Here is a 26,879-nt window from a genome sequence, read left to right as displayed (position 1 = left end):
AGCATAATCTACTAGCTGTACTCTAACACTGGTCATAAAGATAGAATAGAGTAGCCCTCCAATATTTTACATTATCTAGCACTCTTCACTTTTTCTTTAAGAGACAGGGTCTCACTCTGTCCTCCAGGCTGGAGGGCAGTGGTGCAATCATGGTTCACTGAAGGCTCAAAATCCTGAGCTCAAGTGATCCTCCCACCTCAGCCTCCTAAGTAGCTGGGACTACAGGTATGTGCCATCATGCCCAGCTGTTTTTTAAGTTTTTTGTAGAGATAGGGTCTTGCTATGTTGCCCAGGCTGTAACTGTTCTTTAAATGGAAAAAAAAAAGTCTAAAGCAAATATCTACAGTAGAAAAGAAAGATATATGGATAGAATTGCTGAATTCAACTTTAAGCAGCAAAAGTTTTTTAAGCTTCAAAGTGCTTAAAATTTTTATATGTTAAAGACCATTCTTCATTCTTGGCTGGGTGCAGTATCTCACGCCTGTAATCCCAGCACTTTGGGAGGCCAAAGCAAGCAGATCACTTGAGTTCAGGAGTTCAAGACCAGCCTGGCCAACATGGTGAAACCCCATCTCTACTAAAAAAATATAAAAATTAAGCCAGGTGTAGTAGCATGCACCTGTAGTCCCAGCTACTCAGGAGGCTAAGGTGGGAGAATCGCTTGAACCCGGGAGGCAGAGGTTGTAGTAAGCCGAGGTCGCATCACTGCACTCCAGCCTGGGCAACAGAGCAAGGCTCCATCTCAAAAAAAAAAAGAACCAAAAAAGACTATTCTTCATCCTAGAATTAAAATATATGGTAAGAATAGTTTTCTTTAAGGCATGGAAGTTTTGTATCTAATTATATCACCCTCTAGGATTAGAATCTTTATTACAACAATGATGTAAACTGGGGTACCTGGAGCTTTTCTGCTCCATTTGTCCACTAAGCTGTGTCCTTCCCAGCCACTCAGCTTCACCGAGATGTCCCCTCTCTCCAGCATCACAGGCAGAGAGCTCAATAAGACGCTATATGAAGGCCTGGCACCCTGCATGACCTAGAGTTTGATGCAGCCTACTTTTTCGAGACACATTCTCCCTCATCATAAATGGCATATTCTTCCCATAGATTCCATTATGGATAAGGCATAACCCTTTGTGGCTGAATATTTTATTTCTCTAGAAAAAGATATGTGGGGACCACATTTGCAGTTGTGTCTACCATAACAACACAAGTCATCAGAGGTGACTTTACCTGACGTATTTTAAGGTTCGTCTCCCCATCCAGATTAGCTGTTTCAACATAACACATTGCCTGAGGTTCACTAAGGAGAGAGAAAAAAAGAGCCAAGTTTCATAAGGTCCTTTCCACAAATTCACAGTTTAGAAAATCTCTATTATGGAATCTGTGTCTGCTGATTGGCCCTTCAAAATAAATTGTTATAAATAACCACGATAGTAGGAGTAATGCATGAAAAAGGAAACACACACTCATCTTTGGGACTCAGTACCAGTAGAGAGTCATTTGCCCAGATGATCTGCCTTTGTAAGCCCCACATAATGACTGCTGAGCCTCAAGAAGACAGGAATGAACTGAAGATGAAAGAGAAAGGGAAACATGTGATGTCCCCACTCAGACCCAACCACTGGGTTCAGGCAATCCTTCAAGTCTGGGGCTGGGCCTGACCAAAAAGGCTGCCCAAGGCATGGCCAGTAGAAACACACATTTTTTGAAGAAAACAACAGCCAGAGGAGTTGAAGGATCGAGGCACAGGCTTGGCAAGGCTTTAATTCTCTGCCATTTTTACAGTCTCAAGGCCAACTTTTTAATCAAAACACCTAGCATTAAAGACAGGAAACTCGAAGAATAAAAATAAGCATAACAGATATTATAATCCTATTTCTAATCTTTGAGTTTAGCTAGGTTCACACAGTTAGCGATTAACCACCCCTTGACTCTTCCAATTAAAAAACCACTAGTTAAGGTAAAAATCCCCTAGCACTACCTTTATGGGCTATATAGCCTTGGCAAATTGTTTAGTCTCTCCGTATCTCAATCTTGTCATGTACAAAAGAAGGCTATCCAGGGTTATTGGGAAGATTAAGTGGGACAACCTCTTCAACAGGTTGTTCGGCACACAGCACACACTCAAACACTAATAATGAGCATGCTGGAAACATGATGTCAGCTAAAGCAATCTGGTATTAAGACCAAGTTTAAAAAAAAAAAAACTGGCTGGGCACTGTGGCTCATGCTTGTAACCCCAGCACTTTGAGATGCCAAGGCGGGAGGATTGCTTGAGGCAGGAGTTCCAGAACAAGCTTGGGCAACATCTACAAACAATTTTTTAAAATTATCCTCTACAAAAAAATTTTTAAAAATTAGCCAGGCACGGTGGCATGCACCTGTGGTCCCAGCTACTCAGGAGGCTGAGATGGGAGGATCATTTGAGCCCAGGAGTTTGAACTTACAGTGAGCTATGATTGAGCCACTGCACTCCAGCCTGGGTGACAGAGTAAGACCTTGTCTCCAAAACAAAACAAAACACACACACACACACACACACACACACACACACACACACACACACTAAATTTTCTAGGGTCACAGCCAAGACTTAAAGACTTAAAGCCCGAACTATCAAGTGATCAATATTTTAATATTTCTAAGGGTTTCTTTGTTGTCAATCAATATGGACAAACATAAATCCTGCCCTGTGTTATTGGTTCTTTTTCCCCCTCCATAGGCCTGGAGTCCTATTTTTAAATCTATTATCTCAAGCAGAAAATTAATGCTTAGGCTTAAAATCCAATGAGTGACTAACTTCAATACAAGAAACGCTGTCTGCAATCAAAGAAAATGCAAACAGCATGCGTATCTATGATTCCCAACAGTGTATAAATATAGGAAGTTATAGTCCTAACGTCACACAATTTAATCTTGAATTCAAGAATAGATGTCAATTCTTGCCCTAATTTTGGCTTTCTTTCCTAGCTATGTACTTTCATGCACCAAGCCCAAAAAAAGTCAAGAACTGCACTGAGTGATGATTCCTCCCTAGAATAAAACTACCTAGAGAATATGAAAATGATACTTGGACAGAAAAGGGGCAAAACATGGATGGATGAAGAGCAAACACCATCTGCTGGTCATGATTACGCTGAGAAAACACCCATGGTTCTTGAACAGCTATCAGTGTGCAGCACTGGGTTCTGCAGGACAGACTGCTGGCAGGGCCCATCAGGAAACAGATTCTGAAATCTCAGATATGCTGCAACCTGACATTAATGAATGGACCACTCCACTGCTCTTGACTCAGTGCCCCTATAAATAAGAAAAAATCCCAAAATAGCCAGGAGACTAAGTGGAGTCAACACACATAAAAGAGTTCAGAAAAAGCACAAAGGAATGAATGTGAGAAAGAAACCAAGGGTCACGGCAGGAGAAGGGAAATGACAAGAAATGGAAGAAGGGGACAGAGAGAGGATGGTAGAAGGGAACAGGCTGCTCAAGACTGCCCCAGGCGCTGCTTAATATTTTATTGTTCTTAACATTTATTGCAAAAAAGGTGCCTACTAGCACAGCTAACCTGGACGACAGCAGGACCACATCTGCTGGAAGATACTGCCCATTGACGACCTTCACAATGTCTCCCACTGCCACCTAGAGAGACAGGGATGAGGACAGAGCGGCATGAAAGAAAAGAAACAAAACACACATGGTGAGAAAGGTGGTTAAATATTTGAAGAAAAAATTATTATATAACTAAGCCATGAAGTTAAAGATGGAGAAGCCCAAATTATTTTCCTTGACAAGAACAAAAGGAAAGTGTTTCCATGCAGACACTGGTAATGTTGCCTTTTTTTGCAATGATGTTTAATAAAAAAGGAAACGGAGAGGGAGAAAAGGGCTAAGTCAGAACAGCTATAAAGATCTCGTTTTCTTACAATTATGCATCCATTTACAAATACTTGAGCATTTCCATAGCTGTACACAGTAGGGTAGAACGGTCACGCACACACCACCAGAGCCAGCCTAAAGCCTGGGCTCAATCCCCACTGCACCCCTGACAAGCTGTGTAACGATGAACAAGTTATGTAAACTCTGTGTGCCTCAGTTTCCTCATCTATATAATGAGGATAAAGGCACATATTTCATAGAGTGACTACAAGGATCAACTAAGTTAACACACATAAATTTTTCTCTGTTTTACAAATTGAGGTGCAGAAAACAAAATAACTTGATCACAGTAATACAGCCACTGAGTGTTAGAACCAGGATTCAAAACTGGGCAAGCTGCACGGAAGGCCAATGCTCTGATTAAAAGGCAACAGTAAATTCACCCATGAAAAGTGCACCTGAAAGTCCCCCTGGAAATATACCACATAAAATGGAGAAGATTTGTACAGCCTCAAGAAATTCCCAGAAAAAGGATCACGGCCAAAGTCAGAGACCACCTTGGGGAACAGACTCCACTAGACAGAAGATCTCAAGCCAAGGAAAAGGGCTGTAGTCTCCAAAATGGTACCATGGCGAAGTGTCTACAAATCCTTTCAGTAACATCGCAGAAAGCACTAGGGTGGAGAGAACGGGGGCTTTCAAATCAGGCAAGCCTAACTCCAATCCTAGCTTTATAGCCGTGTGCTAGCTTTGTGATCTCCGCAAGCTGCTTCGCCTCCCAGCGCCCCAGCGTGTCATGTCTGAAACAGGAAAACAGTGCCACCGGCCTTGTAAGGTGAATGCAGTGACTAAGGAAGTATACACGGCACCTGGCATAAAACAGGTCCATATAAATGTCAGTCTCCATCAGTGGGAGCATAACTGAAAGGACATCATGAGTGTGAAGGTCAAGGACATTAGAATTCTCTGACGATACCAGAAGAGCATTACTAGTACAGTAATAATTGCAAAGCTCAAAGTGGGCATTTATGCTTTCTATTTCCTATTCTAGCCATGTTACTATTCTCTTAGAAACCAGGAATTTCAAGTGATAACGATACTTGTGAAAAACTGCCAGATCTTACAAGCTAGCAGGTGCCCATGTTTAATTTTCTGTTGGGAAAAAGGCAAATTTACTGAAAGGTATCCTATTGGTGCTTTAAGTTGTTTATTAAAGTGTCTGGGGAAAATGCCACAAAGCTGTTTTAACAACCACCAGTACAAAAGCAATGGATGTTATGTGAATTGAAAGTGTTTTTTAAAAGTAAAAAATATTTTGGCCAGGCACAGTGGCTCACGCCTATAATCCCAACAATTTGGGAGGCCGAAGCAGGCAGATCACTTGAGGTCAGAAGTTTAAGACCAGCCTGGCTAACATGGTGAAACCCCCATCTCACTAAAAAAAAAAAAAAAATTAAACGGGCATGGTGGTGGGCACCTGTAGTCCCAGCTACTTGGGAGGCTGAGGCAGGAGAATCGCTTGAACCCAGGAGGCAGAGGTTGCAGTGAGCCAAGATGGCACCACTGCACTCCAGCCTGAGCAACAGAGCGAGACTCCGTCTAAAAAGAATAAAATTAAATTAAAACTATTTCATATGAATAGTTTAATTACATATAAAAATCAGAAGAAGTAATTAGTAAAGAAAAAACCACTAGACAAGAAAATTTGTCATGTTTTCAAATGGAAAAAGGCAGTGGATTTTTTTAAATTCAAAGTGGGAGGACAAGAGAAATTATGGCTTTCTCTCATCTTTACTCTCTAAATAAAGAAACATTCATATCCCAGTAACCAAGTACTAAGAAGTTTTGTGTACATAAGAAATGACTTACTTGGATTTTGCTTGAAAAAAAATATTTTTTTTGCTTGTTTGTTTTCTGTTTTTGAGACAGGGTCTCGCTCTGTCACCCAGGCTAGAGTGCAGTGGCGCGATCAAGGCTCACTGCAACCTCCACCTCCCATGCTCAAGTGATCCCCCCACCTCATCCTCCTGAGTAGCTGGGATTACAGACACGCACCACCATGCCCAGCTGATTTTTGTATTTTTTTGTAGAGATAGGGTTTGACCATGTTGCCCAGGCTGATCTTGAGCTCCTGAGCTAAAGTGATCCAGCCACCTCAGCCTCCCAAAGTGCTGGGATTGCAGGCGTGAGCATGCCCAGCCTGGAAATGGTTTTAATGTTCTTACATGACTGTTCCTTGTGTGTGCAATACTCCCTCAAAGAATTAGTACACTGGCAACAGAAACCCTCCAGATCCCTGAATCCACTCTAGCCTCAGAGAGTTCCTCAAGTCTCTTAATTTTGAGGAAGTAGCTGAAAGACCCTCTCGAAGTCAATCAAAGCCACTGAGATCCACCTGAGAGCTGCCTCTTGGCGCTCACCAGTGACTCAGCTACAGCCCAGGGGACAGCAGATCTGAGCTTCAGCACTTCAGATTAGATTATTATCATTTTGGGGACCTTAAGGATAGCCAGCTTCCCCTTGCCTGACACCTCTGCCCTCTCCTGTATTCTCATCCTCACATTGAACTACTCACAGTTCTGCAGCTAGTTACCCCTGATTCACCCTTCAAGAGCGCACTAGAGCATCTCTGGAGGGCAGACTTTCCTGATCTGAACCACTGGGTCTAGGTAGGTGGCCCCTCCCAGCTCTTCCCAAAGTGGAAGCTTTCTCCTACACAGAGCTCAGCAACTGCACTGCGTTAGGTTAGTTGCCTCTGTCTCCCAGGACACCGGTGGTTCTTGAGTGTGCTCCCTACACCATCGGCATCAGCCTCAACTAGTAATTTGTTTAAATGTGCAAATTCTAGGGCCCCACCCGAGACCCAGTGAATCAGATAGCCTGGGAGTGGGCCCAGCCATCTGGGTTCCAGCAGCCCTGTGGACAGTGACTGGGATGCCCACTGAAGTTTGAAACTCCTTAAGGGAAGCGCTGAGCTTCATTCTTCCCATGCCTAGTACAATCTCTGGCACATGCCAGGAGCTCCACTGAAATAAACCAAGTAAATACATTTTAAATGGAAATAAAACTGCATGTGGTACAGTACGTAACTGGTGTTTCTTTGTTATGGTTGTTTTTCTCCCAAATGAACAATGGAAACAGTCATGAGTTTTAGGAGTCTGCAAAGCCGTCAGCTCCTGGACCACAGAAGACCATCAATCAGAGACCATCACTCCATTTTCTGCTGTTTCAAGTAATGTCAGGCCCTCTGAATCCAAATCATTCTTCACTCTAGCTGATACTGATACCTTTCTGGGGAGGGAGTAACAAGAGGAACCCTAGAGAAATAGAGGGGCAATTTCCCAGTGCTGGGAGAACCCTTGAATTCCTTCAGCATTGGGAGCATCTCTCCCACTTTGAGTCAAGAATTCCCAACCTCCTGACCAAGAACCATGACCTTTCCAAACGTGAGGTTGATGAATGTTTGCAGCATACGACTTCAAGATTGCAGCACAGGTTAAGGTGTTACTGTAAAACACTATAAAGGATAAATTTCTTTAAAGGGTGGCGGATTCTCCTAAAACAAAGTAAAGTAAAATGAAAACTAAAGCAAATGCTGCAGTTACCATATCACGGGCATTTTTCAGATATAAAAGACTGTAAGAGGCATTTAAAAACATTGTTTACTAAATGTTTATTTAGCAAGAAGAACCACTTCAAGTTACCCTTCTAAAAAGCTGTTTTCTTTTGAAATCATGTTAATCGGCTTTGAATGCTGGACTAATGAGAGTCATCCCCCAACACATCTTGTGTCCATTAAGAAGGTCCAGCTAAAACACTCATTTAAAAAGCTAATTTTATCAGATATAAAATACCTAGATGGTATGGCAGATTTCTTCTAAATTTTCTACTCATCACCATAAACAACCAAAAAACCACACCATTCTTCAACCCTCTAAACCTCATACTTCCAGGGACGTGGAAGCAAAGCTTTCCTTGCTATTATTAAGAACAGCTAACTGCTGTGCTAGAACAGAAACGGGGTGGTTTCTTGCCCCCTTTCCACCACTCTGTAGTTAATGACCTTTCCACCCAAAAATGTTTAAAGTGAGAATCACAAATGCTAAAAACAAAAATAAACTTTAACTTAGGTTAAGACAACAGAGGACCAGGGAAAATATTTCTCAAGTTGGATTTAGAAACTAGAAAATACTTTGAGATTTCAGAAATGTCACTCAGGAGTGATGAAGTTCATAGCTTGAAGTGACACATTGGGCCCTTACTAGAAGGTGCAAGGGACAGAGTAAACATGCATCGGGTCTCAGCAGACCTCATGGAAAACTCTACTATGTCTAACACAAACTTTATACTGCAGTCAAGACCAGCAATTCATTACACGTCTTCAAACCAATAGTACTGGTACATCTTTAAAATTAGTTTTTACCTCTTTCCACATAATGGTATGCCACATACCATTTCTTAACACTGAAAAAGAGAAAAATAAAATATTGGTTAATACTGGTGTTAAATTGAATCAGCTTCCTAAAATCCAAAAGCTTTCTTTTAGAATTCCATTTATTAATTCTAACATACCCTATCTTTAGCCATGATGGCATAACATCAGCACCCCCACCCTCAAAATGGAACACCAACGTATGGCATGTACCTCTGTAACATATATACACTAATGCATACACATAAATGTTTATGTATGTATGTAAGTTAAATCTACTTATTTTCAGCCCAGAAGAAAAAAAAAAGCCTGCTGTTCCACAATTTAAAAAAAACTGAACAGCTGGGCGCAGTGGCTCATACCTGTAATCCTAACACTTTAGGAAGCCAAGGCAGGCAGATTGCTTGAGCCCAGAAGTTTGAGACTAGCCTGGGCAACAGGGTGAAACCCATCTCTACCAAAAATACAAAAATTAGTCGGGGGTGGTGGTGCTTGCCTGTAGTCCCAGCTACTCAAGAGGCTGAGGTGGGAGGATCACCTGAGCCTGGGAGGTCAAAGCTACAGTGAGCCATGATCATGCCACTGTAGTCCAGCCTGGGCAACAGGAGTGAGACCCTGTCTCAAAAAATGAAACAAACAAACAAAAAATTGATGTTGTAGAAATAAAACAATAAAAAGTAGAAGAGGGAAGTAAGGAGAGATTATAAATGAAGGACATGAACGCTTAGACTTTTTATGGACATAAAAACTGTCTAGTTCCTGAAAATTACAACCTTTTCTAACATTCTAAAATACACAAATGCTGTTTAAACTTAATTATCAGGACTAAAATTATGTTCAGTTTGTTTGTTATTTTACTATTTCTTTAAAGTATTTTATAGATCACCTTCCCAATTTATCTCAATACCATTAACTACTTATTTAAAATTCCTTAAATGCAGGCCTTATTCTTAAGTTTTCCAGTGGAAAAAGTCCTTCAGCCTGGGATCTTACCTATTGTTTTCTTTTTGTTAACTGCATTGTCTGCCTTGTGTCGCTTCTGTTACAGAAAGAAAAAAAATAGTTCTAACATTCAAAAGTTCCACATGAATAATTGAAATAGCAAACAAAACAATCAGGAAATTACAGGGGACAAGGAAACTAAATGCCAATAATGCTCATGCTGTAAAATTCAGTTAGACAATTTTGTGATCTATCAGCACTCCCTAAGTTTAGAAGTGGTCTCCTCTAGTTTCAATTATTTTATTTTGGTTCTAGCACTTGGAAGTACAAAACTTTTCACTCCTTGCTTTAGATCAGACTGAAATGATTATTCAGTGTGATAAACCCAGCAACAAACAGCCAACTTCATTTTATTGATAAAGTAACTTTGCTTCGATGTGTACAGGTTGAAGATCCCCTATCTGACATGCTCGGGACCAGAAGTGTTTCATATTTCAGATTGTTTTGGATCCTGGAGTATTTGCGTATACCCAATGATGTGTCTCCGGGATGGGACCCAAGTCTAAACATGAAATTTATTTATGTTTCATATTCACTTTATGCACATAACCTGAAGGTAACTTCATACAGTGTTTATAATAATTTTGTGCAGCCATCACATGAGGTCAGGTGTGGAGTTTTCCACTTGTGGCATCATGTCGGCATGCAAAAGTTTTGGATTTTGAAGCATTTCAGATTTGGGGTTTTTGGATTTAGGGATGCTTAACCTGTATTATATTTATTTACATACCTATTCCCAGAAAGATGCATATATGTTTGTGAAAGCAAGGTGTGTGTGTATGTAAGGAAGGAGAGGAAGATCCAGAGACAGAGAGACAGCACATGCAAACATATATATATATATATACATACACATATACATATATATACACACACACACACACACACAAATATATAGGGGGAGACAGAGCAAGAAAGAGAGGGAAAAGGAATATAGTTGCTGCAGCCAATGAACTTGGAGGTACACTAGGATGATTGTGAGGGGAGAAGATTCTTGTAAAATTGCCTCAGGCAGAGCGAGACAATGCTGCCATCCTAGACAACACAGCAATCCTTCATTTGCTGCCCAAATTAGCAAGCTCTAAAGCAGGCTATAAGGAACATCAGTGACAAAAATCAATGGGGCTCCAGAGACCTAATATTTGAAAACAAAGTTTGAACTGTTTAGTGTCACTGTACAGGTATTTAGGACACTCTGAGTATACATTACCTCCCCCTAAAAATACCATCAGGTGTCTAAAGAGGCTGGTTAAGCTATAGCCCAATTTCCTGCCTTAAATATATCACCCGAGGCAACACATAAGTTATTATCTACTGCCTACAATGATTTTATTATCCAAAAGCAAAAACTTACAAAATCTTCTACAATCTCTTTGATGCCTGCAATTGTTAAAATAATGATCAATGGCACCAGGGTGGTATATCTTCCTGTTGGAGATACATCTGGAATTTGCTGGAAGATAAGAGACCACAAGTAGGAAGTTGGCACATTAAAAATCCTCTCCATGAACAGAAAATTATGGCAGTCACGCACGTTTCACACTTTTGCAGTTCTGTTCCATTTCTGTTACTCAAAAATAATTACCTTACTTTAAAAACTAGCTATGTATTTTACATATTTTTTAAAATTTTATCCAACATTGGTTATGTGTTTGGAACAGAAAAAGGCTTAAAAGTATGGCCCTAAGGCCACTTTTCAATGCCTCTTTCAGTCACTGCAATCATCCTTAAGGCCATACCAAAAGAAATCTCCCTGTATACAAAGTCAGGCTTGTTCACTTTATCAAACAATGACTGGAGGAGGGAAACAAACTATATTCCAAGATTATAACACTTTAGCAGTTAAGGAACCTTTAGCAAAATCTCATTTTACATGTAATTAAGTGAATTCCAAGGAACTGTTAAAAAACCATTACCTGTAATAAGGCAATGAAGAGAAAGAAGGCATTAGCAGCTCTTCTAATCTGCTCATACAAGAATCGAGGTAGAAATGTCAACACGCTGTACTTGGCCGTACTGTAAGTGCAAAGAAAAATAATACTATCAGTTATAGATGTAAACTCTAAAACACAAGAACAGGACAAGAAGTTTAGAAAGTTTTACAAATGGTTTAAAAAAAGTGTTTCAGAACTCAAGACAAGGAAATTGCTGTGTATCTTCTCCTAAAGAGCTTTAGTTTGTAAAATGGTGCCCCTGATGAGAAAATCTTCCAATGTGGTCTTTGTTTTCTACACTGGAAGATATACATGTGCCTCTTTAATTTTCACACAACATAAGCAGAGACATCTACCCACCTTCTAGGAGCTATATGCTATGAACAGCAGGCGTGTGAATAACAATTCGATGTTCCCCTCTGGGTAACCACCACAGATGTTTCATGCTTCAACCACACCCAAATAAATTCCATTCCTTCCACACACCCTTTATTTGATCATGTTTGCTCACACTTTTGCTTCCACCTAGGACATCCTCTCCCTTACACCCTACCTGTCTCTCCATGACCAAAGTATCCTTCCTTCCACCCAATCTTACATCTTTCAGTAAGTCTGGTCAAATTTATAATGACACTCCTCATGCAAGCCTACAGTACAGTGTTTACACCTGTATCATATAGGCATAATGCTTTGCTTAGTATTTTATCTATCCTCAGAACAGATTATGGGAACGACAAGAATGTTTACTTCAATTCCATATGTTTCTAGCACATAGCAGATAGTGAGTGAACAGTGAAATAACCCAAAGGCAAAATGAACCAAACCAGCTGTGGCTGCTCACACATTTTATTCAAGTTTGCACCATAAAAGTACCTAAATGATTCCTAGCTCACCCTCTGAAGACATCACTCTGAGCCTATTCTTAATTATAATATATTCTAGCAAGATTATCCAGCAGGTTTTCATCATTCTGAGCAAACTATCACAAGGACAGAAAACCAAACACCACATGTTCTCACTCATAGGAGGGAATTGAACAATGAGAACACATGGACACAGGAAGGGGAACATCACACACTGGGGCCTATTGTGGGGTGGGGGGAAGGGGGGATGGATAGCATTAGGAGATACACCTAATATAAATGATGAGTTAATGGGTGCAGCACACCAACATGGCACATGTATGCATATGTAACAAACCTGCACATTGTGCACATGTACCCTAGAACTTAAAGTATAATAAATAAAAAAAAGATTATCTAGCAGGTTTTTAATTTACAACAAATTAGAAGCACCCCAATAGAAGGGCGAAGGGCTCAGGAGACAGAATACACCAGAAGCAAGGTACACTACTGTAAGACTGGACAGCAACCAAGCCTGGAACAACAGAGTAAAACCAAAGTGGACTACTCAAAAATATAGCAGCCAGAGGTCATTTGATGGAACAAGAAATAGTCCCACTGCCAATAGTCCCATCTGCCACTGCCTCAGAGAAAATCATGCCCCATGGTACAATGGCCTCGCATTTCACAATACAGTGATCAGAGTTATCCTTAAAGACAAAATCATTTTTAGCAACTTCTACCTAATGTGCTAAAAATGTATGTGATGTTATATGAAGACCACTTTTTAAAGAGTCAAAACTTAAACAATATGTAACTTGAAAGACTATTCCTGAATTAGCTAGAAATTTGCTGACATGGATCTCCTCCTTGTTTAAGTGGCCCTGTGGCATAACAGGATGTCACTGTGAAATTTGGCCAGAATCAACAGCTGACATTAAGCTCATTAAAAAGTAGGGAAATACACAAAACTCATGTATGTGATAGCTCACAATACAAAGTCTTCTTAACTATGGCTTAGTGGACAAAATCAAATGGCATATCATGCATACCTCTACAGCAATCCTGACCACTGAAATAAAGCAATCAACATCTGTCAGCAAAAAAACAAAAAGAAAGTTCACATACTGTAAAATAAGAGTGTAGAAACTATCTTGCAAGATAGCTTGATTATAACATTTGAACCTGAGATTCCATCTGTATAAACCAGATACACATGCACACAGTTGGCACATTACCCCAGCTATATATGAATATTTTCCACTTGAGCAAAATGCTGACTGTGCTTAAGGACCTACATATCCCTGAGAACCATAAAGATGGAGAGTTGAGGAGGAAAGGAATCTTGCTTGTGGCAAGAAATGAAATATAAGAGGGTAGAAGTGGAGAGGGAAATGCATACTGACTTTTACTCTACTAGAACTAGAAAAACGAGCCCAAATGCTTGCATCCTGAGATAGAGTAAGCATGATCAATAATTCAGAGAAATTAACATTCATCCAGGAAAAGGTTATTGTGTGGCATTAAAATAATTGCCAAAAAATATAGCCATTAGCTGTCATGTTACAGAATTAAAGATATAACACTACAAACAGCTAAAGGCAGCACCTATCAAAATGAGTCTACCAGAATATTGCAGGACAGTACTTCTCGAACACACCAGTCTCCTGGAGAGCTTATTAAAATGCAGATTCTGATTCAGTAGGTCTGGGGTGGGCCTGAGATTCCACATTTCTAACAAGTTCCCAGGTGAGTTCAATGCTACTGGTACAATGACCACACTTTGAGTAGCAGGGATTTAGGATAATTGCTGAGGAGGTAAATTTGTTCAAACTTCCTATTTGAATTTAATTCAGCAGAGCACTATAAGGTGTAATACAATGAGGTTTCTGGTTCCAAAATGGTGGCATGGAAGCAAGCTGGCTTCATTCCCCACACAGAAAACAAAAACCAAATTTACAGCACTGAGGTTATCACCACAAATATCCCAAAACTAGAATATGAGGATGAGACAGTTCTCAGTGCCACAGAGAAGTAAAAAAGCTCCAAGTAGATGGTAAGAGAAGGGGACATCCACAGCCAAGACATCCCTCTCCCCAATCTGCCAGCACCAAGCATGTGGAAAATCTCCCCCAACTCTCAGTTTAACACTGGAAAAAGGAAAATCAAGGTGACGGGCAGCTTCCCCATCATCTTGAGTTCCCTGGCAGGATACCTGTTCCTACCTCAACTCACAGGAAGCATGGGGAGTGCTTGAAGGAAGAAATATCCCTGGGGACAGCCAGAGACAAAGTAAGGAGGCAGGACTACTATCCCCAACTCTGGAAACTTTGCTCTATAAGTTGGCCAACGAGATACCAAATTGGAGTGTCTGCTTAGCAGCACCTTGCTGTAGGAGGTTCATCCCACAGGTCCCCTGAGCACAAACCCCTAATTCACCTTCCCACACTGCTAGGCTATCCCCTTTGGCACCATTTCCATTTGGGATGGGCAGTGCTCCAATTGTTTATTAGAGTGGAGACAAACCTGGGCTTAAGGCACTATCTAATGCTGAAAATGAGGCAGTGACCTAATGGGAAAAGAAAGAAATTCAACAGGTAAATTACAATGAATCTCTTAAGCAAATATATCCAATAAAAAGCAAAAGAATCCAGACAGAGAAGACTGGAATAACTAACTAATTCTCCAATGCAAACATATACACATACATTCACAAGTGACAGCAGCAAACAGGAAACCATGACTTCCCTGAACAAACGAAGCAAGGATCCAGTGACTAACCCTAACAAGATGGTGATATGTGAGCTCTCTGAACAAGAATTCAAAATAGCAGTTTTAAGGGAACTCGGTGATTTTCAAGATAACACAGAAAAGCAACTCAAAAATGTATCAGAGAAATTTCATGAAGAGATTGAAATAATAATAAAAACAAACGGAAATCTTCAAACTGAGAAATGTATTTGAGGAACTGAAAAACTCATTAGAGGCTGTCAGTAGGAGAATGAATCAAGCAGAAGTAAGAATAAATGAGCTCAAAGACAGGCAATTTGAAAATACACAGAGAAGAAAAAAGAATAAAAAGGAACAAAGATTGTCAACAAGATAAAGGAAATTACCTCAAAAGACAAAGTCTAAGAATCACTGGTGTTTAAGAGGGAGTTAAACAAGAGCAAGGAGTAAAAAGCTTACTCAAAAAAATAACAGAAAACTTTCCAAAACTTGAGAAAGAGATAAACATCCAGGTACAGGAATGTCAGAGAACAACAAACAGATCTGACCCAAATAAGACTTCCCCAAGGCATGTAATAATCACATTCTGAAAGATCAAGGACAAAGAGGATCTTAAAAGTAGCAACAGAAAAGAAGCAAATAACGTATAAAGAACCTCCAATTCATCTGGCAACAGACTTATCAATGGAAACCAAACAGGCCAGAAGGGAGTGGAACAAAATTTTCAAAGTGCTAAAAGAAAAAAAATTTCCATCCAAGAATACTGTATCCAGCAAAGCTGTCCCTCAACTATGAAGGAGAAATAAAGGCTTTCCCAGAAAAACAAAAGCTGAGAGAATTTACCATCACCAGATCCATCTTACAAGATATACTAAAGGAGGTTCTTCAATTTGAAAGAAAAAAAAACACTAACATGCAAATAGAAAACATTTGAAGGTATAAAACCCACTAGTAAAATTAAGCATATAGACATACCCAGAATACTCTAATACTGTAATTGTGGTGTGCAATCCACTCATAACTCTAGTATGAAGCCCAAAAGACAAATCTATCAAAAAAGAAAACACATACAGCAACCTGCTAAGAAATAGGCAGTATAAATATATCCAAATTGAGGTAACAAAAAAATCAATATGTAGGGGAGATGGAGTTAAAACACAGAGGTTTTTTTAGTTTATTGTTTTTGTTCCTTTCTGTGATCTAAGTTAAGTTGTCATCTCTTTAAAAATAACTTGTTATAACTACAAGATGTTTCTGCAAGCCTTGTGATGACCACAGTGCAAAAACCTATAATAGATACACTAAAAATAAAAAGCAACAAATTAAAACCTATTACCTGAGAAAATCACTTAACCACAAAGGAAGATGGAAAAAAGAAAAGAAGGACTGAAAGAAGGAAGGAAGGAAGGAAGGAAGGAAGGAAGGAAGGAAGGAAGGAAGGAAGGAAGGAAGTTATCAAACAATGAGAAAACAAGCAGAAAAATGGCAGTAGTAAGTCCTTACTTATCAATGATAACACTGCATGTAAATGAACTTAATTCTCTAATTAAAAGATATATATAGCTGAATGGATAAAGAAACAAGACTCAGCTATATGCTGCCTACAAGAAACCGATACTACCTATATAGACACACATAGAATGAAAGAGATGGAAAAAGATATTCCATGCAAGTGAAAACCAAAAAATAGTAGGATTACCTGTTCTTATACTACACAAAACGGACTACAAGTCAAAGACAAAGAAGGTCATTTTTATAATGATAAAGGCAATTATAAATATCTATGCACTCAACACCAGAGCACCCAAAAATATAAAGCAAACATTAATATATCTAAAGCAAGAGATAGACTGCAATACAATAGTAGTAGGGGACCTCAGCTTCCCACTGTCAGTAATGGACAGATCATCTAGACAGAAAATCAGCAAAGGAACACTGGAGTTAAATTGTATACTAGACAAAACAAGACTAACTCACATTTACAGAATATTTCACCCAACTGCTGCAGAATGCATTTTCTTTTCATTGGTACACAGAACATTCTTTAGAATAGACCATATCTTAGGCTATAAATCAAGTCCCAGCACATTCAAAAAGTTAGAAATCATATCAACTATTTTTTTCTGACCACAATGAAATAAACTAGAAATCAATAACAATAAGAACCCTGGAAACTACACAAACCCATGGAAATTAAATAACATGTTCCTCAACAACTGATAGGTCAATGAAGAAATTAAGAAGGAAAATTTTAAATTTCTTGAAACAAATGGATATGGAAATATAACATACTAAAATCTATGGGATACAGCAAAAGCAATGGTAAGAGGGGAAGTTTGCAGTAATAAACACCTACATCAAAAAAGGAGAAAGACTTCAAATAAACAACTTAATAAAGTACCTTGAGATTAGAAAAACAAGAACAAATGAAACCCAAAATTAGTAGAAGAAATAATAAAGGTAAGAGCAGAAATAAAATTGAGACTAAAAAAAGTACAAAAGATCAATGAAACAAAAACTTGAATTTTTGAAAAGATAAGCAAAATTGACAAACCCTTAGCTAGACTAGGAAGAAAAGAGAAGACTCAAATAAAACCAGAAATGAAAACGCAACATAAAAACTGAGACCACAGAAATACACACACACAAAAAAATCATTAGAGACTACTATGAACAATTATGCACCAACAAATCGGAAACCAAGAAGAGATGAATAAATTCTCGGGCACATAAAACCTACCAAGACTGAACCATAAAGAGACAGAAAACCTCAACCAATCAATAACAAGTAACTAAATCAAAGCCATAATAAGAAGCCTCCCATTAAAGAAGAGTCCAGGACCAGATGGTTTCACTGCTGATTTCTATGAAACATTTAAAGAAGAACTAATACCTAGCCAGGCAAGGTGGTGTGTGCCTGAAGTCTTAGCTACTCAGGACGTCGCTGAGGTGGGAGGATCTAAGCCCCAGAAGTCAAGGTTGCAGTGAGCCAAGATTGCGGCACTGCACTCCAGCCTGGGCAATGAGAGTGAAACTCTGACTCAAAAAAAAAAAAAAAGTTATCCTAAAGCCTTGAAAAAAAATTGAAGATCATGGAATACTTCCAAACTCATTCTATGAGGCCAGCATTACCCTGATAATAAAACCAGGCAAGAAAATTATAGGCCAATATCACTGATGAACATAGATGAAAAAATTCTTTTTTTTTTTTTTTTTTTGAGACAGAGTCTAGCCCTGTTGCCCAGGCTGGACGGCAGTAGTGTGATCTCAGCTCACCACAACCTGCGCCTCCTGGGTTCAAGGTAGCCTCAGCCTCCAGAGTAACTGGGATTACAGGCATGTGCCACTACGCCTGGCTATCTCTTTGTATTTTTAGTAGAGATGGGGTTTCACCATGTTGGCCAAGCTGGTCTTGAACTCCTAACCTCAAGTGATTCACCCAACTTGGCCTCCCAAAGTGCTGGGATTACAGGCATGAGCCACCATGCCCGGCCAGTAGATGCAAAAATTCTTAACCAAATACTAGCAAAATGAATTCACCAACATATTAAAAACATCATTCACCATGATCAAGTGGAATTCTTCTCAGGGATGTAAGGATGGTTCAACATATGCAAATCTATAAATGTGATATATGACATTAACAGAACCAAGAACAAAAACCATGTGATCATTTTAGTAGATGCTGAAAAAAGTATTTGACAAAATTCAGTATCTCTTTATGATAAAGATCCTCAACAAACTAGATATAGAAGGAACATACTTCAAAATAATAATGGCCATACATGAGAAACCCACAACCAACATCATACTCAACTGGGAAAAATTGAAAGCCTTTCCTCTAAGATCTGGAACATGATAAGGATGCCCACTTTCACCACTGTTATTAAACATAGTATTGGAAGTCCTGGACAGAGAAATTAGGCAAGAGAAATAAATAAAGGGCATCCAAACTGGAAAGGAAAAAGTCAAATTAGCCTTGTTCACAAAGGACATGATTGTGAGTTGCAGGATACAAAATCAACATACAAAAATCAGTAGCATTTCTATATGCCAACAGCAAACAATCTGAAAAAAGAAATCAAGAAAACAATCTCATTTACAATAGCTACAAAGAACATAAAATACCTAGGAATCAATTTCACCAGAGAAGTGAAAGATCTATATAAGAAAAACTATTAATACACTGATGAAATAAATTGAAGAGGACACCAAAGAATGGAAAGATATTCCATGCTCATGGATTAGAATATTATTCAAGTGACAACACTACCCAAAGCAAATGACAGATTCAATATAATCCCTATAAAAATACCAATGATATTCTTCACAGAAACAGAATAACACAATTCTAAAGTTTATATGGAACCACAAATCTTGAATAGCCAAAGCAATCCAGAGCAAAAAGAACAAAGCTGGAGGCATTACACTACCTGACTTCAAAACATACTACAAAGCTGTAGTAACCAAATCAGCATGGTACTGGCATAAAAATAGACACATAGACCAATGGAACAGAACAGAGAAGCCATTGGGAGGCCAAGGTGGGAGAACCACTCGAAGCCTGGAGTTTGAGACCAGCAACATTGTGAGACCCCATCTCTTAAAAAAAGAGAAATAGAGAGAACCCAGATATAAAGCCATGCATTTATAGTCAATTCATTTTAACAAAGGCACTAAGAACATACAGTGGGGAAAGGACAGTTTCTTCAATAAATGATGCTGGGAAAACTGGTAATTACATATCAAAGAAGAAATCTAGACCCCTATCTCTCATTATACAAAAATCAAATAAAAATAGATTAAAGGCTCAAATCTAAGACCTGAAACTGAGAATTACTAAAAAAAAACATTGGGGAAATACTCCAGGACATTGGTCTAGACAAAGATTTTTTTGTATAAGACCTCAAAAGCATAGGCAACCAAAGCAAGAATAGACAAATAAGGTTACATCAAGCTAAAAACCTCCTGCAGAATGAAGAAAACATCAATAAAGAGACAACCCAGAGAATGGGAGAAAATACTTACAAGCTATCCATCTGACAAGGGATATATAAGGAGAATATAACCAGAATATAATAAGGAGCTCAAACAACTCAACAGCGAAAATAAATAAATAGATAAAATAATATGTTTTAAAAATGCATAAAAGATCTGAATAGACATTTCACAGAAGAGACATACAAATGGCCAACAGGAAAATGCTCAACATAACTAATTCTCAGAAAAATGCAAATCAAAACCATAATGAGATATCATCTCACTGCAGTGTAAATGGCTATTATAAAAAAGACAGGGAAGATTGAATGCTGGCAAGGATATGCAAAAAGCAGAACCCTTGTACACTGATGGTGGGAAAGTAAATTGGTACAGCCAGTATAGAAAACAGCATGGAGGTTCCTCAAAAAATTAAAAATAGGGCCGGCACAGTTAATCCCAACACTTTGGGAGGCCGAGGCGGGCAGATCACGAGGTCAGGAGATCGAGACCATCCTGGCTAACATGGTGAAACCTCCTCTCTACTAAAAATATATATATATATACAAAAAATTAGCCGGGTGTGGTGGCGGGCACCTGTAGTCCCAGCTATTTGGGAGGCTGAGGCAGGAGAATGGTGTGGAACCTGAGAAGCAGAGCTTGCAGTGAGCCGAGATCGTGCCACTGCACTCCAACCTGGGAGACAGAGCAAGACTCCGTCTCAAAAAGAAAAAAAAATCAAAATAGGAATGCCATATAATCCAGCAATTTCACTGCTGGCTATAGAGCCAAAAGAAAGAAAATCAATATGTCAAAGAGATATCTGTCTGCACTGTCATATTTATTGCAGCACTATTCAGAATATTTACAGTAGCCAAAATATAGAATCAACCTAAGTGGCCATCAGTGAATGAATGGATAAAGAAAATGTGACATATATACACAATGGAGTACTTATTCAGCCACAAAAAATGAATGAGATCCTGTCATTTGCAGCAACATAAATGGAACTGGAGGTCATTATATTAAGTGAAATAAGCCAGGCATAAAAAGACAAATATCACATGTTCTCACTCACATGTGAGAGCCAGAAAAGTGGATCTCATGAAGAGAGAGGGCAGACTGGTGGTTACCAGAGGCTAGGAGGGGTAGCACGGAGGAAGAGGTGAAGAGAGGTTGATTAATGGGTACAAATACACAGTTAGGTAGAGAAAATAAGAGCTGGTATTTTAAAGATCAGCAGGGTGACTATAGTTTACAATAATCTGTTGTACACGTCAAAATATCTAGAAGAGATTTAAGGCATTGGATATCCCAATTACCTTGATTTGATCTTTACACATTATATGAATGTATCAAATTATTACATGTACCTTTAAAATATGTGTTAATACAACTATTATGTAGCAACTTTTAAAAAATGTAATAAGATGGGAGATGTTTTACCATTCACTCTGCCAGGGGAAAAACATCTCCAGGGGTAAATGGGTGAATGACAGAACTTCCCAACAGGATAGTTTATTCACCCAAGTAAATAAGCCACCCCTCCCCTAAAGACATTCCTACTCGTGTGACGAAATGCATGTGCCAGCATCACTGTCCTCCTGGCTAGTCACAGCAAGGAGGGGCTTTAGCTGCATGGAAACCCAAGACCTTAGAGTTTGGGTGCTGGAGAAAAGTGACCAGGAGCAAACAGGAATATTTCTCTATGATTCACTCAGTCTCCCTAAAAACATGAGGCCAGTGTTTCCTGAAACTGGGTGACATGAAGATGACCGGGATTTATCAAAAATCCATCCATCCATCATGTGCAATAGATACTTCCTCAGCCCTAATTATGTACTAGGGCAGTGTGCCAGCCCCTGGAGATACTGAAGGGAACCAAGTGGTCAAAAACGCACACCCTCAAGGAAATTGCACTCTAGAGGAGAAACGAGATTAAAAAAAAAATAGAACACATACCAGCATAGATGGTGATGAATACTGCAGGGGAAAACAGATCAGGGAAGGAGGATACAGAAGGGTACACTGGCTGGGGATGGGAGAAGGATTATTTTCAACAGAGTGGCGAGGGAAGGTTTCACTGAGAAGGTGACCTGTGAACTAGGCCCTGAAGGAGGTGAAGGAGCAGGAGCAAGTCTCATGGACACACAGGGGAAGAGCTTTGCAGAGGGAGGGGTCAGCAAGTGCAGAAACGCCAAGGTGGGAGAGCTCCCATTGCTCCACCTGTAGGAGGGACAGTAAAGAGCCCAATTTGGGCAAACGGAGGTAGAGAAGTATGAAGAGAACTGAAATGAACATGGCAAAGGGCCAACGCATTGGCCTTGTCACTCATGTTGACACACTGGCCTTTTTCCTTTTGGGAGATGGGAAGATCTGGAGGCTTCCCAGGAGAGGACAAAACCTGACAATAATATCTATCCGCAAACCCTGCTCTGAGGAGCCCGACTCATGGGGTGGATCTTGTTACATGTATGTTGGACACGCTTCACTCCATAACTCATAATTAGGTGCATACAGGAAAGAATCCATTAGAAAATAGGGTCTGGCAAAATATGGGTCTGGGTCTACCTGATCCTCACAAATCACAAGGCACCACAGGAGTCTGACCTCCAGAAATGCAGCAGAAAGCAAGAACCCACAGACAATACCAGAGTCTGATTTTCCAGCTACGAGAAAAACTGAAGTTGACAGCTGTCCTCCAGAGACCGATCTAAAAGACGCAAAGTTCAGTAGCTGCTCAAAGTGTAACTTCCCCTTCAAGCAAGCCTCCAGAAACACAGAAATTAAGCTAAAGCTTAACACGCATCACCAAAATGGAAACAGTCAATCCATGTTAAGGTGTAAAGACAGTCAAAAACAATTGCCTTATTCTACTGCATTCCATGGAAAAACAAATTTCTTATATCTTCCCAACATACAGTAAGCGTTCAATATTTACTGAAAGAATAAAGGAGGCTTTAAGCGTCCCCACCAGAAGCTGACTTTGTGAACAGGGCCAGCATTCCATGACCATGTCCTGGAAGCCTTCCATCCTAGCAGGCTCCCGATAGGATATCATTCACCTTCCTCCTCCCAAATGGTCACTCAGCAAGGAGTTCTAGACGATTGGTAGTTGAGGAGAAGATGATAACACTAAACATTAAGCAGTTTAATTCAATGATTCCTTAGCAGTGCATTCAACCAATCAAGGGAAAGAACAAGAGCAACACCACCAAATGCAAAAGCCCTTCCCAGTGACCCTCTGCCACTTCTCTTGATGGACATCACTGCATACCTGGGAGCCACCCCAGAGGACATTCCAATGGATGGCAAAGCCCATCGCCTTCCACATCTGGCATCAATTCCGTAGGCTTTGCCACCATCCCTCCCAAATTGTATTCTGGAAATAACCTTAAATCCAAGAATTCCCACTGATAAATAGAGCCTGTCAATGGTAACATATGAGCACCTTACAAGAAATTTTCACTTCATTTTATTAATGCTAAACTACTGAAATCTCACCGGTTACAAATAAAAGGTCATTAAGTTCATTTTAAAACACTGCCATTTATATTTTCAACACGTTCCTAATTCTTAGTCTACAGCAGGAAAAAGGGGTGTCAGATACTGCTTTATCTCATAGCCTGTTCCCAGAATGCAGTAATTGGACCAGGAGAGGTATTAGTGCTATAACTCTGTATAGTCCTTTATTACGGCTCACAGAGGCTCTTTTAGACTATCTGTCACAAAACACATCCAAGGAGTGAAATGGAAGTTGACTGCTGACCAATCAATTTACAATACACCTTTGAAGGTAAGTTCATAAATTAGAGTCTACCTATAATTCCTATTAAATAGTGTGACTGTCCTGCTCCTATCAGATTTCCAAATCTGTTCTATTACTCAATGCATTATTCAACAAATAACTATGGACATGAAACACTTTATCTCAACACCTGCATGGAAACATGAGCTGAGAAGAAGATAACATTTTGACCACTGAGCATGCTGCCAGGAAGATCTTCTAGTGAGAGCAGCTCTTAGATAACCAATTCCAAATGCAAGACATCAGATATTTATGGCTAATATCATTAAAAGTGACAATATTGAAAAGCAGGTTTTACCCAAGTGATTTATTCTTTCTTTTTTTTTTAGCTTTAAAAACATAGAACACTTCATGAATGTGTGTGTCATCCTTGTGCAGGGATCATCTTAACCTTCTCTGTATCATTCCAAGTGTAGTCTATGTGCTGCCAAAGTGAGCATGACCAGGTGCTTTATATTAAAAAAAAAAAAAAAAATGTGACCAGCCACGGTGGCTCATGCCTGTAATCCCAGCACTTTGGGAGGGCGAGGTGGGTGGATTGCTTGAGGTCAGGAGTTCGAGGCCAGCCTGACCAACATGGTGAAACCCTGTCTCTATTAAAAATACAAAAATTAGCCAAGCATGGTGGCAGGCACCTGTAATCCCAGCTACCTGGAAGGCTGAGGCAGGAGAATCGCTTGAACCCAGAAAGTGGAGGTTGCAGTGAGCTGAGATTGCTCCACTGCACTCCAGCCTGGGTGAGAGAGTGAAACTCCGTCTCAAAAAAAAAAAGAAAGAAAGAAAGAAAAAATGTGAACTTCATGGTATAAAAACAAAAAAAAAATGAGTTGTGAGATTTATTTAATTTTGCACTGCAAGGGAAGGATCATTTTTAATGAGATTCTTCTCAATTTTCAATTAAAAGAAACAACAACTATTTGTTATAAAAATATCTGGCCTCAACAAGTACAGGAATCATTACAATTCAGGCCCCATGCAGCCACTGCCCCAAAAGAAACGCAAGAGGTCAGTGTGTGAAACTCTAACACTAAAACATATTGCATTTAAGTATACCACATTTGGTCTTTCATTCAGAATTCAGTATATTCTTTCCAAACAGAGGGAAATAATCCCTACTACAAGGAAAGATTTAAGGCTGTCCTAAGTGTTGGCATGCTACGAACCAAGTAAGGAGCAGCAGCCACTCTGAGATCGAGTTATCCAAATGCAAGGGCCTAAACCCATCCTTTTCAGGTCCCAAACGCCTTTGCCCTCAGTCAAGGGGGCACTGGATCTCGGGGAGGACATACCGTGTCAGAAAAGACACTTCCCAAGGAGACAGGGTTCAGGAACTACAACATCAAACAAGATCTGGATGGAAAGCTAAACCGAAGTGGTCAAGCTGGGAGAACATCGGGAGCTGAGATGATTGGTACACAGAGATTTCTAGTATGGAAAACACAAATGTTTAATTTAGGTCTGGGTAGAAAGCCATATCTATCCGTCCCTCATGTTGTAGAGTTAAAAATCTGGGGCAAGCTATATTATTCTATCTTTCTGGATTTCTCACATAATTGTCAAACTTTATTCAAGTGTTTAATTCTAACTGACATTTCTATGTTTATCATGCATATATAGCAAAGTGCACAAAACCAAAGTGTACAGCTCACAGTTTCATAAAGTGGACCCATCCCTGCAGGTGTCTAACTGAAATCCAACATAGAGACATGAGTTAAATAGGTCTGTTATGTGCAGGATTCTAACAGCAGTAAAGACCCGATCTAAAGGCTGCCTAGCTTCAGACTGACAATTGTAAAATGGAAACACATTTACCACTTCTGCCTACAGGGACACCACTACCATACTAGAAAGGAATGTAAAAATATGCAGTCAGTTTAAAACACACACACACAACTAGGAATGGAATCATTAGCTAAGATGTGGGGTTGTCTTTTTTCTAAAATAGACTTCTTTCTGCTTTCGCCAGACAAGTTGAACATGCCTCCAAGACGCCTTCTGAGTATGAGCTGCAGGGAGAGAGAAGCCCACAAGAGGGGCTGCCGCCTAAGCAAGGGCCCTGGCCTGCGAGGCAGGAAGAACGGGCTCTAGCTTCACAAATGGTATCTCAGAAAATATGTCAATCCATTTTTAAAATAATAATGCAGTTGTAATAAGAGTGTCATTGTGTCAAAGAAACAGAGCCACTAGGTGACATATAGAGATTTATGATAAGGAATTGGCTCACACAACTATGGAGTCTGGCAAACCCCAACACCAGCAGTGGGAATGGGCAAGAGGGCCAATGGTATGGTTCCAGTCCAAAGGCCGGCGGGTTGGAAACTCAGGAATAACCATTGTTTCAGTAGCTCTGAAGGCAGGAAAAGCTAACGTGCCAGTTTGAAGATTGTCAGGCAGGAGGAGCTCCCTCTTACTTGGCAGAGGGTTGTTCTGGTCAGGGCTTCAACTGTTTGATGGGGCTGCCCACACTAGGGAGGCCACCTGCTTTCCTCACTCTACTGATACAGATGCTAACCTCATCCAGAAATCCCCTCGCAGACACTCAGAATAACGTTCAACCGGATGCCTGGGTACCCCATAGCCCTGTCGAGTTGACACATTAACTTTACTATCACAATCATATATTAGGCAGGGCAGAGGCAGGCACAAGCCCAGTGCATTGGAGACAGGGGAGCCTGTGGACAGGAGGGGAACAGTTTCAGCCTGCAGAGCTCAGGAGACTCATGAGACACCAATGATGGAAAAGGGTCTGTGGCAAGCATAGAAAGCAAAGGGAGGTATTTGAAGTCCATACACAGAGGAGCTCACACAGGAAATCAGGGCTAGGAATCTGGAGGAACCCCACAAGATAAACTATAAAGAGTTCAAAGCAAAAGACTTCATAAAAGAAACATGGTTCCTCTCTCACAAGCCCCCTTCTTCTGGTTACACCAAAGTCTTACACAGCCAGGCTGCTACACCCACAGCCAGGAGTATTCCCAGGGCACCCATACAAACCTCATACACTCATGTCTAAAAGTCCTTCACCGAAAAGTGAGTCTTGCTATCTGGCCTGCACTCACAGAGCACCCCATCATCCTGCTACGCTTCCTCTTTGAAAAATTACCAAATATGTGTAGAAAGCCTCCACCACGAAAAAGAGATTTTAAATGAATACAGAAGAAAGGGGAGACCTAAGGAAACAGTACAGCAAACTTTAAAAGAATATTTTAGAGTTTGGAGTAATGCTAATTCTAATATCCTCAGAGTCATAAGATGATAACACATTCACATGAAAC

At 39.9% G+C, this 26,879-nt stretch overlaps 1 protein-coding gene and 1 non-coding gene across 6 annotated transcripts in view; both read right to left on the bottom strand.

Annotated features, from left to right (window-relative positions):
- Window positions 1-26,879, bottom strand: part of ATP8A2 (ATPase phospholipid transporting 8A2) — a 652,717-nt gene that overhangs the window by 489,114 nt on the left and 136,724 nt on the right. For all 5 annotated transcript variants that reach the window (XM_031001328.3, XM_055359710.2, XM_055359711.2 and 2 more), the window contains 6 exons: window positions 11,230-11,329; window positions 10,668-10,766; window positions 9,305-9,350; window positions 8,303-8,343; window positions 3,569-3,642; window positions 1,234-1,303 (listed from right to left, as the gene is read on the bottom strand). In XM_031001328.3, the coding sequence (XP_030857188.2) occupies window positions 1,234-1,303; window positions 3,569-3,642; window positions 8,303-8,343; window positions 9,305-9,350; window positions 10,668-10,766; window positions 11,230-11,329 (430 nt within the window). The remainder of the gene's footprint in view (window positions 1-1,233; window positions 1,304-3,568; window positions 3,643-8,302; window positions 8,344-9,304; window positions 9,351-10,667; window positions 10,767-11,229; window positions 11,330-26,879) is intronic.
- On the bottom strand, window positions 23,938-24,044 carry LOC115930516 (U6 spliceosomal RNA). Its single transcript, XR_004067147.1, has one exon. It is a non-coding gene; the product is annotated as a U6 spliceosomal RNA (small nuclear RNA).

The sequence above is a fragment of the Gorilla gorilla genome, chromosome 14 (assembly GCF_029281585.2).
Source record: "Gorilla gorilla gorilla isolate KB3781 chromosome 14, NHGRI_mGorGor1-v2.1_pri, whole genome shotgun sequence".
In the NCBI taxonomy this organism is placed as follows: domain Eukaryota; kingdom Metazoa; phylum Chordata; class Mammalia; order Primates; family Hominidae; genus Gorilla; species Gorilla gorilla.
This window is presented reverse-complemented; position numbering and strand designations above follow the sequence as displayed.